The sequence below is a fragment of the Saimiri boliviensis genome, chromosome 12 (genome assembly GCF_048565385.1).
Source record: "Saimiri boliviensis isolate mSaiBol1 chromosome 12, mSaiBol1.pri, whole genome shotgun sequence".
NCBI classification, from domain to species: Eukaryota; Metazoa; Chordata; class Mammalia; order Primates; family Cebidae; genus Saimiri; species Saimiri boliviensis.
Genome location: NC_133460.1, coordinates 11101008 through 11114663, shown reverse-complemented (window position 1 = coordinate 11114663; position 13656 = coordinate 11101008). Strand labels below are relative to the sequence as shown.

General features: G+C 63.8%; 2 protein-coding genes across 4 annotated transcripts; one reads left to right on the top strand and one right to left on the bottom strand.

The window, feature by feature from the left end:
* Nucleotides 1–22: 22 nt before the first annotated feature.
* Nucleotides 23–3004, top strand: HAGHL (hydroxyacylglutathione hydrolase like). 3 transcript variants are annotated; one of them, XM_074381818.1, is made up of 9 exons: nt 23–511; nt 758–960; nt 1323–1387; nt 1473–1590; nt 1672–1780; nt 1860–1960; nt 2147–2243; nt 2343–2427; nt 2598–3004. In XM_074381818.1, the coding sequence occupies exons 2-9, from the start codon at nt 856–858 to the stop codon at nt 2764–2766; spliced, it is 849 nt and encodes a 282-aa protein (XP_074237919.1). In that variant the 5' UTR covers nt 23–511; nt 758–855; the 3' UTR covers nt 2767–3004. The 3 variants fall into 3 exon arrangements, with proteins under 3 accessions (XP_074237919.1, XP_074237918.1, XP_039333921.1); XM_074381817.1 differs by having other exon boundaries at nt 2150–2427; XM_039477987.2 differs by having other exon boundaries at nt 2147–2427.
* Nucleotides 3005–3018: 14 nt separating this feature from the next.
* On the bottom strand, nt 3019–13311 carry CIAO3 (cytosolic iron-sulfur assembly component 3). The gene is made up of 11 exons (XM_003928358.4): nt 13200–13311; nt 11999–12094; nt 9694–9837; nt 8763–8895; nt 7408–7527; nt 6948–7066; nt 6056–6185; nt 5402–5474; nt 4669–4806; nt 3982–4139; nt 3019–3796 (listed from the first exon to the last, which is right to left on the bottom strand). Exons 1-11 carry the CDS (start codon nt 13263–13265, stop codon nt 3558–3560), a joined length of 1416 nt encoding a protein of 471 aa, XP_003928407.2. The 5' UTR covers nt 13266–13311; the 3' UTR covers nt 3019–3557.
* Between the last annotated feature and the right edge of the window lie 345 nt (nt 13312–13656).

The following is a 13656-nucleotide window of genomic DNA, read 5'->3' as shown; positions in this document are numbered from 1 at the left end:
CCTGTGCAGATGGAACAAGGTGCGTGAAAGCACTCAACCTGGACGCGGCGACAAGCACGTGGGACGGAGCGCGCTACCCGCACGCAGGGTGCCCTGGGCCACACTCGTTGGACACCTTCTGTGAACCTTGCAGTGCTGGCTGAGCCCTGGGACGCGCAGGTGAACAAACTGGACAGATCTCTGCACCTCCGGCCTGAGAAGTGGGGGCACGGACGTCCCCATTGGTGACAGAGAACTCGGAACCGACTGGCCCAGCCCGGGCTCCTGGGGGCTTCCTGGAGGAGACGTCAGCGCCGGGCCCGGCGCCTCACTGGGCACGCGCGCACCCCTGGCTGGCCTTGTGGTCTCACAGCGGGCAGGATCCCGGCCCGGCGGAGGCGAGGCGCGTCCGCGGATCGGGGCGGTTGGCGGCTCTCGAGCCCAACGCAGCACTCCGTCCGGACCCCGTGACCGGCGGCCGAGGCCCCGCCTCCATCTGTCCGTGCTTCGGGCCGTCCGCGCAGCCGTGAGGGTGAGGCGGGCGGCGGGGAAACGCGGCTGCCGGGGGTCGGGGTCTGGCGGCGGGGCGGGGGCCCGAGGGGCGGGGCCTGGGAGGAAGGCGGGGCCTTCGGGGGCCGGGGCGCGTTCGGGAGGGGCGGGGTTCCCCTCTCGAAGGAGCCCGGTGCGTGGAATTCCACGCGAGTGCCGGGGAGTTCCTGGGGAGCCTCCAGCCTCCTCCTCTCCCCCCGCCGCGTGTTGACTGACCCGCCTCGCACAGCCTTTCCCAAGGTGTGGAGAGCGGGCCCCGCCCTGAAGGGGCACCGTGGGCTGGGGGGCCTGTTTTGGAGCAGGCACTCGTGGCCGAGCTCCGCGGCCATGAAGGTCAAGGTCATCCCCGTGCTTGAGGACAACTACATGTACCTGGTCATCGAGGAGCTCACGCGCGAGGCGGTGGCCGTGGACGTGGCCGTGCCCAAGAGGGTGAGGGCAGGCCGCGGGCGGCAGGGATCCGGCCGTGCCCCCCGAGAGCCTCCCCGACCCCCTGGCATAAGCGGTCCCCACGTGCTCTACTCTCCGGGCGTCTCTGGCAGCTGGGGTTGCTCGATTATCTCGGGGGTCCCTAAAGTTAGGGCGCCTCTGGCCTCCGCCCTTCCCCTGCTGCCTAGCCGTCCCCGCACCGGCAGGGGTGCAGTCACCGCCTGCTGGGTCCCGGCTCTCCGGGGCTGCCCGGGGTCCTGGCCGACCTGGGGCGCTGAGCGCGGCGGACCTGGCGCCCCGATAAGGAGAAGGACGGAATGGCCCACTCGGACCGTCTGTGTCATCACCATTCCCGTCCCTTTCAGCTGCTGGAGATCGTGGGCCGGGAGGGGGTGTCCCTGACCGCCGTGCTGACCACCCACCATCACTGGTGAGCGCCGGCTGGGCGAGGGGAGGCGCGAGGACGCCGCCCCGCCCCACCCGGACCTGACCTGGCCCCGCCCGCCCGTCCGCAGGGACCACGCGCGGGGAAACCCGGAGCTGGCGCGGCTGCGTCCCGGGCTGGCGGTGCTGGGCGCGGACGAGCGCATCTTCTCGCTGACGCGCAGGCTGGCGCACGGCGAGGAGCTGCGGGTGAGCGCGCGCCCCCGGGAGGGCGGGGTGGGCGCCCCGGGACCGCCCTCCCTCACGCGTCCGCCTGCTCCTCCGCCGCAGTTTGGGGCCATCCACGTGCGCTGCCTCCTGACGCCCGGCCACACCTCCGGCCACATGAGCTACTTCCTGTGGGAGGACGATTGCCCGGACCCGCCCGCCCTGTTCTCGGGTACCCGCAGCGCAGAGCGCGCCCACCCCGCCTCCCGCCGGCCCCGCCCCCTGTGCTCTGACCCGCCCTCCCCCGCCAGGGGACGCGCTGTTGGTGGCCGGCTGCGGCTCGTGCCTGGAGGGCAGCGCCCAGCAGATGTACCAGAGCCTGGCCGAGCTGGGCACCCTGCCCCCCGAGACGGTGAGCGGGCCTGGGCCCACCCCTCCTTTCCCGTGGGCACAGCCCCCACGCTCTGCACCCGCGCTGCGCCGGGGTGCAGAGTGAACGCCCACCAGAGGGCAGACCGGGCCGGGGAGGCCAGGCGGCGGCGCGAGCACCTGCCCGGCTTCCCGGCCGCGTGCGCGCTCACCGAGGCTCTTCCTCCAGAAGGTGTTCTGCGGCCACGAGCACACGCTCAGTAACCTGGAGTTTGCGCAGAAAGTGGAGCCCTGCAACGACCACGTGAGAGCCAAGCTGTCCTGGGCTAAGGCACGGCCCCTTCCCGCCTCGGCAGGAGGGTGGGGGAGGACGGGCTTCGGGGGCTCTCAGACAAGCCCCAGTGATGACCAGAGCCTGTGGTCACTCCAGAAGAGGGACGAGGACGATGTGCCCACAGTGCCCTCGACTCTGGGCGAGGAGCGCCTCTACAACCCCTTCCTGCGGGTGGCGTGAGTATGGCCGTTGCCTGGGGCCTCGGTAGGCATTGGGACCCTTAGGAAGGCATCCGGGGGCCTCGTGGAGGGCTGAGGAGCCCGGGGGAGGATGCTCATTAAGTGCCTTCCTGCCCACCCTCCCGCGTCGGCGGTGGGCCCCACGCCTCACTGCACCCCTCCCGCAGAGAGGAGCCGGTGCGCAAGTTCACGGGCAAGGCGGTCCCCGCCGACGTGCTGGAGGCGCTCTGCAAGGAGCGGGCACGCTTCGAACAGGCAGGCGAGCCGCGGCAGCCACAGGCACGGGCCCTCCTTGCGCTGCAGTGGGGGCTCCTGAGTGCAGCCCCCAACAAGTGAGCGCCCCCGCCCCCAAACGGTCACAGGGCTCTTTGACCTCAGCCAGCTGGACTCACACAAGGGCCACCTCTGGAAGCTTCTTCGAGCCAGCTGTCCAGCCTCAGAGGGTGGACGTGCATGACCACTCTGTGGGGCCCATGTGGGCCTGGAGACCTGGGTGTTTGGGAAGTGGGGTGTACCGGGCTTCTGAACCTCAAATAAAGCCGTTCTCAGTGCTGGCACACGTGCCAGGAGAGTAGCTGTTTTCAGAGGTACATTTGCGGAGGGGTGCCTTTATTAGACGTAAGCGCTAGGAGACGGGCCTGGTGGGGACCCGGGTGGGGGATGTTGCAGCCAGTGATGCCTGCTGTTGTCCTCGGCTCGCACCTGCTTTCCAGGGGGCCCGGTGGGACCAGCTCTGTCTCTCACCTTCTTCGTAGGGCTTCAGGGGAAGCCTCTAGAACTTGAGGGTGAGAACCCATCTTGTTCTGTCTCAGGCAACCCCAGGACAGGCTGAAGGCTCTCACACACTTGGGTTCATCCGTGGGCCACAGCCCAGGGACAGCGGGAGAGGCTCTGGAACCTCAGGGAGCCTTCTGCTGCCTGGGCGGCCCCACACCACCTGGGCAGAGCCAGTGGGGAGCCCAGAGGCACCTGGACTGGAGGTGATGGGGCGGCCACAGTCCTGGCCAGTCCTGGCTCCTACTTGGGTCCCAGCACACCCTGCAGCTGACTGAGAATTCTGTGGGGAGCCCTGGGGTCTTGTGTCACGCATGCACAAGGCCTCCTGGGAGTCCGGGTCCCGCCGCCCCCTACCACCGGATGCCCAGGCCGGTGTTGGCCTTCTCCACGGCATGGTACTGCGTGTGCAGCAGGCGGCCCGCGCGCTCAGTGTCCGTGCCCTGCAACCACTGCGTGTACAGCTCCTGAACCCCAGCTGCGTCCTCGGGTGCCTCCACCCGGACCATGCTGTACAGTCTCTCCACGTGCTGGAGGAGCTCCCTGCTGGGCCCGTCTGGGGCCTGGAGCTGGCCCCCGCCGTTCAAGCAGCCTGTGGGAGAGCAGAGGGCACACGTGGGCCGCAGCACGCGCCCTGGCCGAGCCTCCTGACCACCGGGAGCAGGGAGGTGACTGGGTGCCCGTGCCCCACTTCTTCCCACTCCCAGCCTGCTGGATGGCGGCCCACAGCTCTGGTCCCAGGAGGGGCCCTCGTGTGCTGTCCCTCCCGGGAGCTACCTGAGGGGCAGGCCATGACCTCCACGTAGTGGTAGGGGCAGCGCCCACGCTTGAGCCTCTGCACCAGGTTCTGGATGTTGCGGAAGCCGTAGGCCATCGCAAAGTGCAGCAGCACCTGGCCCTCCTTCTCCAGCGTCACCTCCTGGAAGTCCTTGTTCCTAGGGGCACAGACGGGGTTTGTCTATGTGGCAGAGCCACCCGGCTCCGGCCCGCCTAGAAGGGGAGGCCTGCTGGGGCCGGGAGACGACCAGGCAGCTCCCAGTGCTCCCTCCCTCTCTGCTGGGCAGGGGGAAGGACAAAGACAGACAGAGTGGAAGGCTCACTTCCATGATCCCAGCAGGTGACCTCACCCCCAGCCTTGGGCTCCCTATCTGTTAGATGGGCCTCCCTCCCCTGGGATGTCTGTGAGGCCCCGGCCCTCCCTCCTGGGACATGGCCTTGCATGCCCCACGCCAGGTACCCACCACCCTTGCCCACGCTGGCCTCTTGGGCTCAGGGTCCCCATTTCCCACAATGGGCAGACTGAGGCCTGGAGCGCTTCAGTGCGTTCACAGCCAGGAAGGCCCTGCCTGTACCCAGGGTCCCCTCCAAACCCTGCAGGCCGTGCTCCAGCCAGCCCGCCTCTGCGGGAGGAAGGCAGTGGGCCGTGTGGCCCCTCTGCCCAGAGATCCGGCCCATCCCACTGACCTCAGGGGTTTGTAGGTAACCTCAGCCACTTGGATTCCAAAGAGCTCTCGGGCCGCGTGCCGGAACACGTGCTCCAGGTAGCCCCCTGAGCCCCCTCCCCGATGGCTAGTGGGCTCCTCTGCAGAGGCTCCGCTGCACCTGGCAAGGAGGGAGAGGCCTCAGCACAGCTGTGGCTGCTGTCTGCCGACCTCCCGAGCACGTGAGCGTTTGCATTTCCAGGTGGGAAACAAGTCACAGGCACAGAGGAACAGCTCTTGTGTCCCTGGCCGTCACGGGCGGCCAGCCACTTCCTGGCCCCCATGGGGTCTCAGCCACTACTTTTTTTTTTGAAGTGGAGTTTGCCTTTGTTGCAAGGCTGGAGTGCAGTGGCATGATCTTGGCTCACTGCAACCTTCGCCTCCCAGGTTCAAGAGATTCTCCTGCCTCAGCCTCCTAAGTAGCTGGGATTACAGGTGCTCACAACCACGCCCGGCTAAATTTTGTATTTGTGGTAGAGACAGGGTTTCAACGTGTTGGCCAAGCTGGTCTTGAACTCCTGACTTCAGGTGATCCACCCACCTTGGCCTCCCACAGTGCTGGGATTATAGGCATGAGCCACAGCTCCTGGCCACTCAGCCACTTCTGTGGACGGGCTGTGGGGAAGCAGGCCCAGAGCGGGGAGGGGGCAGGGAATGCTTCTCCAGAGGCAGCGTTAGAAGCTAAAATAATGTTTCTTGGTGCCAGACATACGTACAGGCTGTCCAGAGGGGCGGGCTCCAGGTCGGGCAGGGAGACGCCTTCTTCCTCCAGCAGCTTGAACACTTCTCCTGCAAGGAAGCCATAGCACAGATGCCCTTCCACTGAGATCCCGAAAGTCAGAGAACATGCAAGCTACCTGCCTCCCTAGCAGTGGTCTGCAGTTTGGCCCCAGAGGGTCCCAAGTGTCCACCCCAGCCCATGGTGGGAGGCCAGACCCGGTCACTTCTGAAGCCCCTCTGGAGGCTGCCTGGTCCTGCCCAGGGAGGTGTGGCGGCGGGCATGGCTGCTGTGCCCATCCAGTATCCGTCTGTCCAGCCTCTTGGGCAGTTTGCTTTTCTGCCTTATACTGGGGAGACTGGAGTTGCCCAGCTCCAGAATGGGTGAGTAATGGGAGCTGAAGGGGCTGCGCTGGAGAATCGCCTCCGCCTCCAAGGACTCATTTCAGAGCCAACAAAGAGGTGCTGCGGGGGCTGATCTGCACAGGTCCCCAAGACGGGCTCCAAGGGGAGAGAAGAGGGTACGTGAGCCCCCAAGCTCCAGCCAGGGCCCCTGCAGGCAGGATCTTGGGCAGTCGCCACCTGTGCCCGGGGCTCAGGAACCAGGCCAGGAGGCTGGAGGGCTGGCTCAGGGCCGCCCGGCGTGACCACACCTGTGGTGAGGACACAGTCCACGTCCCGTGTCTGGTGCTCCTGGTTGAAAAAGTCAGGTCTGGAGGCTTCCAGCTTCTTGTCGTAGCAGGGCATCACCGTGACGTGGTAGACCTTGTCGGGGGTCAAGTGCTACGAGGAGAAAGAGACCCGAGTCTCCCCAGTCCCAGCAGGGAGGTGGCCGAGGCGCGGCCTGGATCTCAGCCATCCTGTGGCCAGGCCAGACCCCGAGGGACCACCAGCCTCACCCTGTTTTCCAGCAAGCCTCCTGCTGGCTCTTCGGATGTGTCCCCAGACGGGACGGGCCCTGGCTGTCACAGAAAATGACACTGACCCGTTCCCAGCATGCCTGTGCTCCCTAACAGCCGAGGCCAATGGAGGAGAAGGGGCCTCCCGCGGCTCAGCTCAGGCCCTCTCACTGCGTGATGTCACGTGGAACCAACCAGCCCCGGGTGAAATTCTACGTCCAGATGGGCGGGAGGGGCTGCAGGGGACAAGGGCGCTCCAGGCCCAGGCACCCCGAGGGCCACCCTCGCCCTCTCCCGCCCCGATGGCTGAGTGGTGTCAGGCTCAGATCCTGCTGGGTGCCCTCATGGACCTGGTAGCCCAAGGGGTGGGCTCCTAGCCTGGGTTGCCTGGAGCCTCCTGCTCCCTCAGCCTCAGGCCTAGCTGCCTCTGGGTGAGCGGTGAGCACCTCTGGATCAGAGCGTGGTGCTCTGTTGCCCAGCCGGAGAGGAAGGGCCTGAACCAGGAAGGAAGGAGGGCGGAGGTGTGCCCAGGAAGGCAGAACCCCATGCAGAGGACTCTGTTTCTTGCAGCCTCGCAGCCGGCGGCCAGTGCGGTCACTTCTGGCTGCTCCCCAGCCTGAGCCTGGGGCTGACCCAACGCTGTTACCTGCTGCTGTGCAAAGAAGTCCTTGACCAGGGAGCCCATGACCTGCTGCGGCGACCGGGCGGTGCTGATGTGGGGCAGGATGAAGCTGCTGTGGGTCTTCTCGGCATAGCAGATCCAGCCTGAGGCGACAGGGGCACATGGCACTGGCGGGGGCGCACGGCAGCCTCTGCACCCACCGGCAGCAGCACCACGTTCCAGGGGCGGCCCGCTGGCACAGATCACGGTGATGTGAAAGAGCGCGGTTCCTGTTCTCTCCCACCCCCGTGTGGGGCTCGGGTACAGGCGGGCACTGCCGAGGGGACCTGAGGTGACTCAGGCGGCTCCCAAGGCAGGCAGCTCCTTCTCCAGAAAAGGCCATGCGAGCCGACGTTTCTAACCTGTCCCTCAGAACCGCCTGCGTCCCCAGCCCCCACCCCACCTTGTCATTGCTGTCCATGTCACCAACTGCACGTGAGCACACCTGGGCAGGCGGAGGCCAGCACGGGCAGGGCCTGTCCTCGGAATCGCCGCACGAACTCTCGCTGGCTCTCCAGGAGGCTGAAGTTCCTTGAGAAGGCTGTGTCGAAGACGAAGTGCACCCCTGGAAGGAGGTGCCTGTGTAACCCCACGCGGTACGCCCACTCACGTACGAGCTGGTGTGTGGACCCCCGTGGTGCTGCTGGGGGTCCGTGTGTGGTAGGTACCCGCTTCCCATGCCAAAGCATCAATGCCACCATGGTGACCTCCTGAAGCCACCCTCCCGGCTCCTCAGCGTAGCTGATCCAGGGAACTGCCATGTATGCTGCTCCTGGTGACCGTCCCTAGGGTACAGCAGGACACTGCCTGCTGGACTGGCCCCTCGGACTCTGCACAGCGTTGACCCCACACACAGCAGGACTCCTGGAGCACCTGCCGGCTCCAAGCCCAGCAATTAGAGCTGCTCAGTAAACCTGCTGAGAGTGCCCTGGATCCCAGCAGGCACCGGCCCAGGGCTCCCTCTTCCCTGTGTGACCCGCCATTCCTGCTTCAAGTAACCCCTGGTCGGAAGACTGGCCTTGGACTCGCTGTGCCCCACCTGCCTGTGATCTGGAGGTAAAAATCTTTGAACTCGTTTCCTATTCGGGTGGGGACTAAACCCACACCTTCCACCTGGAGAACCAGGGGCTGCCCCAGGCTGCCTTCTCCCTGGGACACCAGCTCCCAGAGCCGGAGCACTGTCAGGCAGCAGCTGCACGTGGGGTACCTGCCAGTGTAAACAGGTTTCCTGTGTGAGGGACCTGGCCACGGTGGATGCCAGGCAGGCTGCTGGGTGCCAGGCACACAGCCCTCCCTCACAGGAGTGAAGGGTTGGACACAGTGGTTCCGGTGAAAGACACAGCAAGCACGAGGCCCAGCCCCTTCGTTCCCAGTGAGGCAGGGCAGCCAGCACCGGGGTACTGCAGCCTGGTTGGCTGGGGCCTCTCAAGACACCCAGGGTCCTCCCCCAGCCCCACGCCAGGCACGCAGGCGAACTCAGCCGAAGCTGACCTGAGCTGAACCTGACAGAGCCCTGGAGACAGTGCTTTAATCGCAGCAGCTAAAAAGTACCAGGAGGCGGTGAGCCCAACTTAGAGAAAGTGCACAGCCACCATGCAGACGTTTTCTGTTCGAAGGCGCTGCTCTCAAATGTCAAATCAAAACTTCAGGCTGAGGTCACAGAGGGAATACATAGTTCCCGTGGCGCTGAAGTTCAGGGCAGGGTGGCGTGTCAGTGACTCAGATGCACGAGGAGCGTCGGCTCACTCAGACACCCCCTTGGTTTGGAGCTGCAGCGTGTACCCCAGGTTCAAAGCCTACCTATTTTTTTAAAGAACGAGGTTAATTTCCTGGCGGTGTCTGTAGGATTCAGCTGGAACCGTGCAGCCAGCGACGCTCTAGACTGTGGCGAGACAGAAACCACAACCAGCCTCTGCTGACCGGGCGCCGCCACCTGCAAAGCCAGGGGAGACGCAGCTCACTGTGCTGGCCTCACGCCGATTCCCGGGGCCAGAGCGGCATGGTGCGACGCCGTCGGCTGGGGAGAGGGCACGCGAGCTCCATCAAGAGTTTATTTTTTTAGAAAGAGTCTCTCTGTTGCCTAGGCTGGAATGCAGTGCTATGACCACAGCTCCCTGCAACCTCCGCTTCCCAGGTTCGAGATCTTGTGCCTTGGCCTCCTGGGTAGCTGGGATTACAGGCATGAACCACTGTACCTAGCCAGGGGTGTCATTTTGTGTGTGTGTTTTTAGAGTCTTACTCTGTCACCCAGGCTGGAGTGCAGTGGCATGATCTTGGCTCACTGCAACTTCTGTCTCCTGGGTTCAAGCACTTCTGCCTCAGCCTCCTGAGTAGCTGGGACTACAGCCATGCGCCACCACACCTGGCTAATTTTTGTATTTTTGGTAGAGATGGGGTTTTACCATATTGGCTAGGGCAGTCTTGAACTCCTGACCTCAGGTGATCCACCCGCCTCGGCCTCCCAAAGTGCTGGGATTACAGGCGTGAGCCACTGCACCCAGCGAGGGAGTCATTCTGATGAGACTTAGAACCAAAGTCTGGGTCCCGACATGTTACCACCGGAGCGGACTGATAAGTAAATCACAGAGGTGCCCGGCCTCAAGAAGGCAGGCGCCACCTGCAGACACAAGATGGCGACACCTGACGAGCTGCGCTTGGCAAAGCGCGTTGTCGTCGGCTGCTGGGGTGGATTTCAGGTTAAAGCAGAGTCCCGGGGCTGCCCACCGCTTACCCTGTTAGCATCTAGAACCTTCTTCAGCTCCTCGTGGCTCTGCTGGGTGATGAGCACAGTCTCTGCGGAGGTGACGCAGCCGCTGCACGCCAGGCAGTCGTTCAGGGAGACCTTGGCCTTCTCCAGCCTGCGGGTCCCGCCGTCCTGTGAGGGAACAGAACCGGGTGTGCAGGGGCCCCCTCCACGCGAGGATGGCGGAGTCCTTGCTCGTAACCAACAACCAGCACGACTGCTAGCTGGGCTCGTGTGCCGCTTAATTGTTAAAAATCAGATTATGAGGCCGGGCGCGGTGGCTCAAGCCTGTAATCCCGGCACTTTGGGAGGCCGAGGCAGGCGGATCACGAGGTCGAGAGATCAAGACCATCCTGGTCAACATGGTGAAACCCCATCTCTACTAAAATTACAAAAAATTAGTTGGGCATGGTGGCGCGTGCCTGTAATCCCAGCTACCCAGGAGGCTGAGGCAGGAGAATTGCCTGAACCCAGGAGGCGGAGGTTGCGGTGAGCCGAGATCACGCCATTGCACTCCAGCCTGGGTAACGAGCGAAACTCCATCTCAAAAAAAAAAAAAATCAGATTATGTATTAGAAAAATGCGCATCCACCGGGCGCAGTGGCTCACGCCTGTAATCCCAGCACTTTGGGAGGCTGAGGCAGGTGGATCACGAGGTCAAGAGATCAAGACCATCCTGGTCAACATGGTGAAACCCTGCCTCTACTACAAATACAAAAAATTAGCTGGGCATGGTGGCTCATGCCTGTAATCCCAGCTACTCAGGAGGCTGAGGCAGGAGAATTGCCTGAACCCAGGAGGCGGAGGTTGCGGTAGCCGAGATCGCGCCATTGCACTCCAGCCTGGGTAACGAGCGAAACTCCATCTTAAGAAAAAAGAAAAATGCGCATCCACGCTCTAGCTTTTCCTTATGCTGTCGAAGCCGACTTTCTGGGCCGACTTTCTGGTACGACTTGGTGAGTGCATCAGAATTGCATGAATAAGGCTCCATTGGTGTCCCAGTGGAGCAGCAGCCACCCCGCCCGCCCTCAGGGTCCTGGCGGGGGTGGGGGGTGCTGGCCCCGGGGCACACTGTCGGCGCTGCGGGGCAGGAAAATGCTGAAGGTGGGCTCTGAAAGGAGAAGGCGGGAAGGCTGAGGACACAGGAGGAAGGTGAGCAGAGAGGAAGTCTGGGAGCCTGGCCCCTGCGGACACAAACAGTCGTCAGACTCGGCCAAACAGATGCACGACTGTGGTGTTCGAGTGGGGGGCCTCCGGGACATCCCTCAGCAACTTTTCTTAGACGCAAAATGCACCCAGCTACAGCTCCCCCAGCTCCTCCTGCAAGGGCAGGAATGGTTTGAACAGGGCCAGGAGAGCTGCAGGGGCTGGGACCCCCTCGCAGCCCAGTTCTCTGCTAGGCTGGTGCATCACGCAGTCACAAGCCGAGCTCGCCCTATATTCCTGCGTTGGCTCTGCGTAAAGGCACAAAGCCTCGCCTGCCATGGGGTGCTGGGCAGGGGCTGGCAGGCTCCTCCAAACCAACTGCCACTGTGCTGACAGCAGGGCCCGCCCACACCCCAGCACCTTCCAGGTCCCTTCCGTTGTGGGCCCCGGTGCTGGGCTGGCAGTCATCTCTTGGTGCAGGGATTCAAGAGATCAGGGAGATGTGTTCTAGAGTCCAAATGGGTGAATGTTTTTTGAGATGGAGTCTCTGTCACCCAGGCGGAAGTGCAGTGGAGTGATCTCAGTTCACTGCAGTCTCCATGTTTTGGGTTCAAGTGATTCTCCTGCCTCAGCCTCCCAAGTAGCTGGGATTACAGGCACATGCCACAATGATTTTTGTATTTTTAGTAGAGACGGGGTTTTGCCATGTTGGCCAGGATGGTCTCGAACTCCTGACCTCAGGTGATCTGCACCCCCACTTTGATCCCCAAAGTGCTGGGATTACAAGCCTGAGCCACTGCACCTGGCCTGAATCTGAACAGTTTCATCAGGATCTTATCATTTAGAGAGGAATGACTACTCTTTGCGAGTGATGGGTCTGAACCAGAAAATCTTACACAATTAGAATCAGGGGAGTGGGCAGACAGGCTCCACCATCTCTGCAAAATAGCCCCTGTGCTGTACAGATCAAGCTCGCTGTTCCCCCTTGGTGCCACCCACTCACCTGCCCCAGGCACCCTGACCCCCAGCCTCCCAGACAGGAGGCGAATTTGACCAGTGGGAATGGACTCGGGTCAATGCTCCCAGCAGGGAGGAAGCAGAGAAAAGTGTTTCAGATCAGCCGAGCAGGCAGCCTCTGGTGCCTTACTTGGTTAACTTGGAAGTAGCTCCCGTCATCTTCAATGCGAATCTTGGCCACGCCACTTCCCAGCCTTTTTTCCACGTTCACAGGCTTGATGCACTCCTAGACCAGGAAGACACCCCAAGTCAGGGCCTGTGAGTGGGCAGAGGCTCTCGGGGAGGAGGGGCCTCAAGGATGGCTGGCCCGGACACACGGCCTGAAGGCTGTGCCGGGAGCAGTACACTCAGGGACTGAGGCTGGCGCCAGTGTCTTCCTCCTGCCCACCGCTCTCACACAGGGCACGGGTTTCCAACTTCCTGCGGCACTGAAGGTCCCAGTCTGCACGCAGGCCAGCGCTCATGGCGGCTACAAACTATCTGCCCACGGAGATACCACCCACGATGACCTTCACACCTTTCATGTGAACAGGAGGCATGACCAACACAGAGGCCAGAGTGTTGCACCGGCCACTAACAGGACGTGTGCTTGGATCTGTGTGGCGGTCACCTCTTGCCCAGTGCCCAGAAAACAAGTTCATTTCCCTCCCTTCTCCTTGATCCCAGAGAACCCTATCAGCCCAGAAAGCCGCCTCCCAGCTCATCCCTGCCGGAAGCGCCCCCAGCAGCCCGCCTCTGGCCCTGCTCCACTGTGGCCCGGCAGAGCTGTTGGTCACGGATAGGCAGGTGCACCGAGGTAAGGGCGCCTGCGGCCTCCCGGGTTCAAGGGTAGCTGTCCAGCCCACCCGGGCGACGTCAAGGACAGCTCTACTGAGGAGTCACGGCGGGGCGTCTAGCGGGCCCCCCCACCGCCCTCAACTGAGGTGGGGTCCCCGCCGCGTCCGTTTATGCGACGTAAAGGTTGTGTCGGGTTAGGGTTAGGGTTAGGGTTAGGGTTAGGGTTAGGGAGGGGTGGAGCCGCCTCCGTGCCTCCCCTGGGCCGGGCAGGCTGACGCGAGCCCGCGACCCCTGGACCCTCCCACGCAGCCCGCCCGGACACCGGGGGGCACAGGAGTGGGCTGGGGGACGCCGTCCTCCCTGGCCTCAGTTTCCCTGTCGGTAAGATGCGGGCCGCAGTGTCTGAGGTCCCGCGCCGGGGACGACGGCCCCTACCGGGCTCCCGGGATTCGGATCTCATTCCTCAGGAGAGGAAGTGGGGCGCAGAGCAATCTCCCTCCGTGCGAGAGGGCACCCGAGCGCAGCCTCGTTCCCGCCCGCCCAGGCCGGCCCACCTGAGACGGCCCGATGAAGTCATTCAGGTCCGTCAACTGCAGCGCCCCGCTGAAGGGCGACGCCATGACGGCCGCACTACCGCCGCTCGCAGGTGTCGCCAAGCGGCGTGAAACAACGGGTCTGTTCCGCCACGCTGCCGGAAAGCGCCCCCAGGGCGCATGCGCACCTTGCCGCGCGGCCGGCGCCCTCTGCTGACCGGCCCGGAGACGGCGGCTCCCGGCTCGCCCGCGGGAATCCGGGACGGACTCCTTCCTGCGCCGGCAGCGCGTTCCGGGCCCCGGGTCTGGGATGCAGGGGGCGGTCGGGCCAGCGCCGCAGCTCCGGCCCCGGAGCGTCTCTGCCTTGACCGGAAAGCGGAGGGGATCCTCGCTCGTCCACTTCGTCATCCGCTGCGTCCCTGCGGACCAGGTGCTCCCAGGTGCAAGCCAAGAACCCAGAGCGCGCCTAGCGCACAGT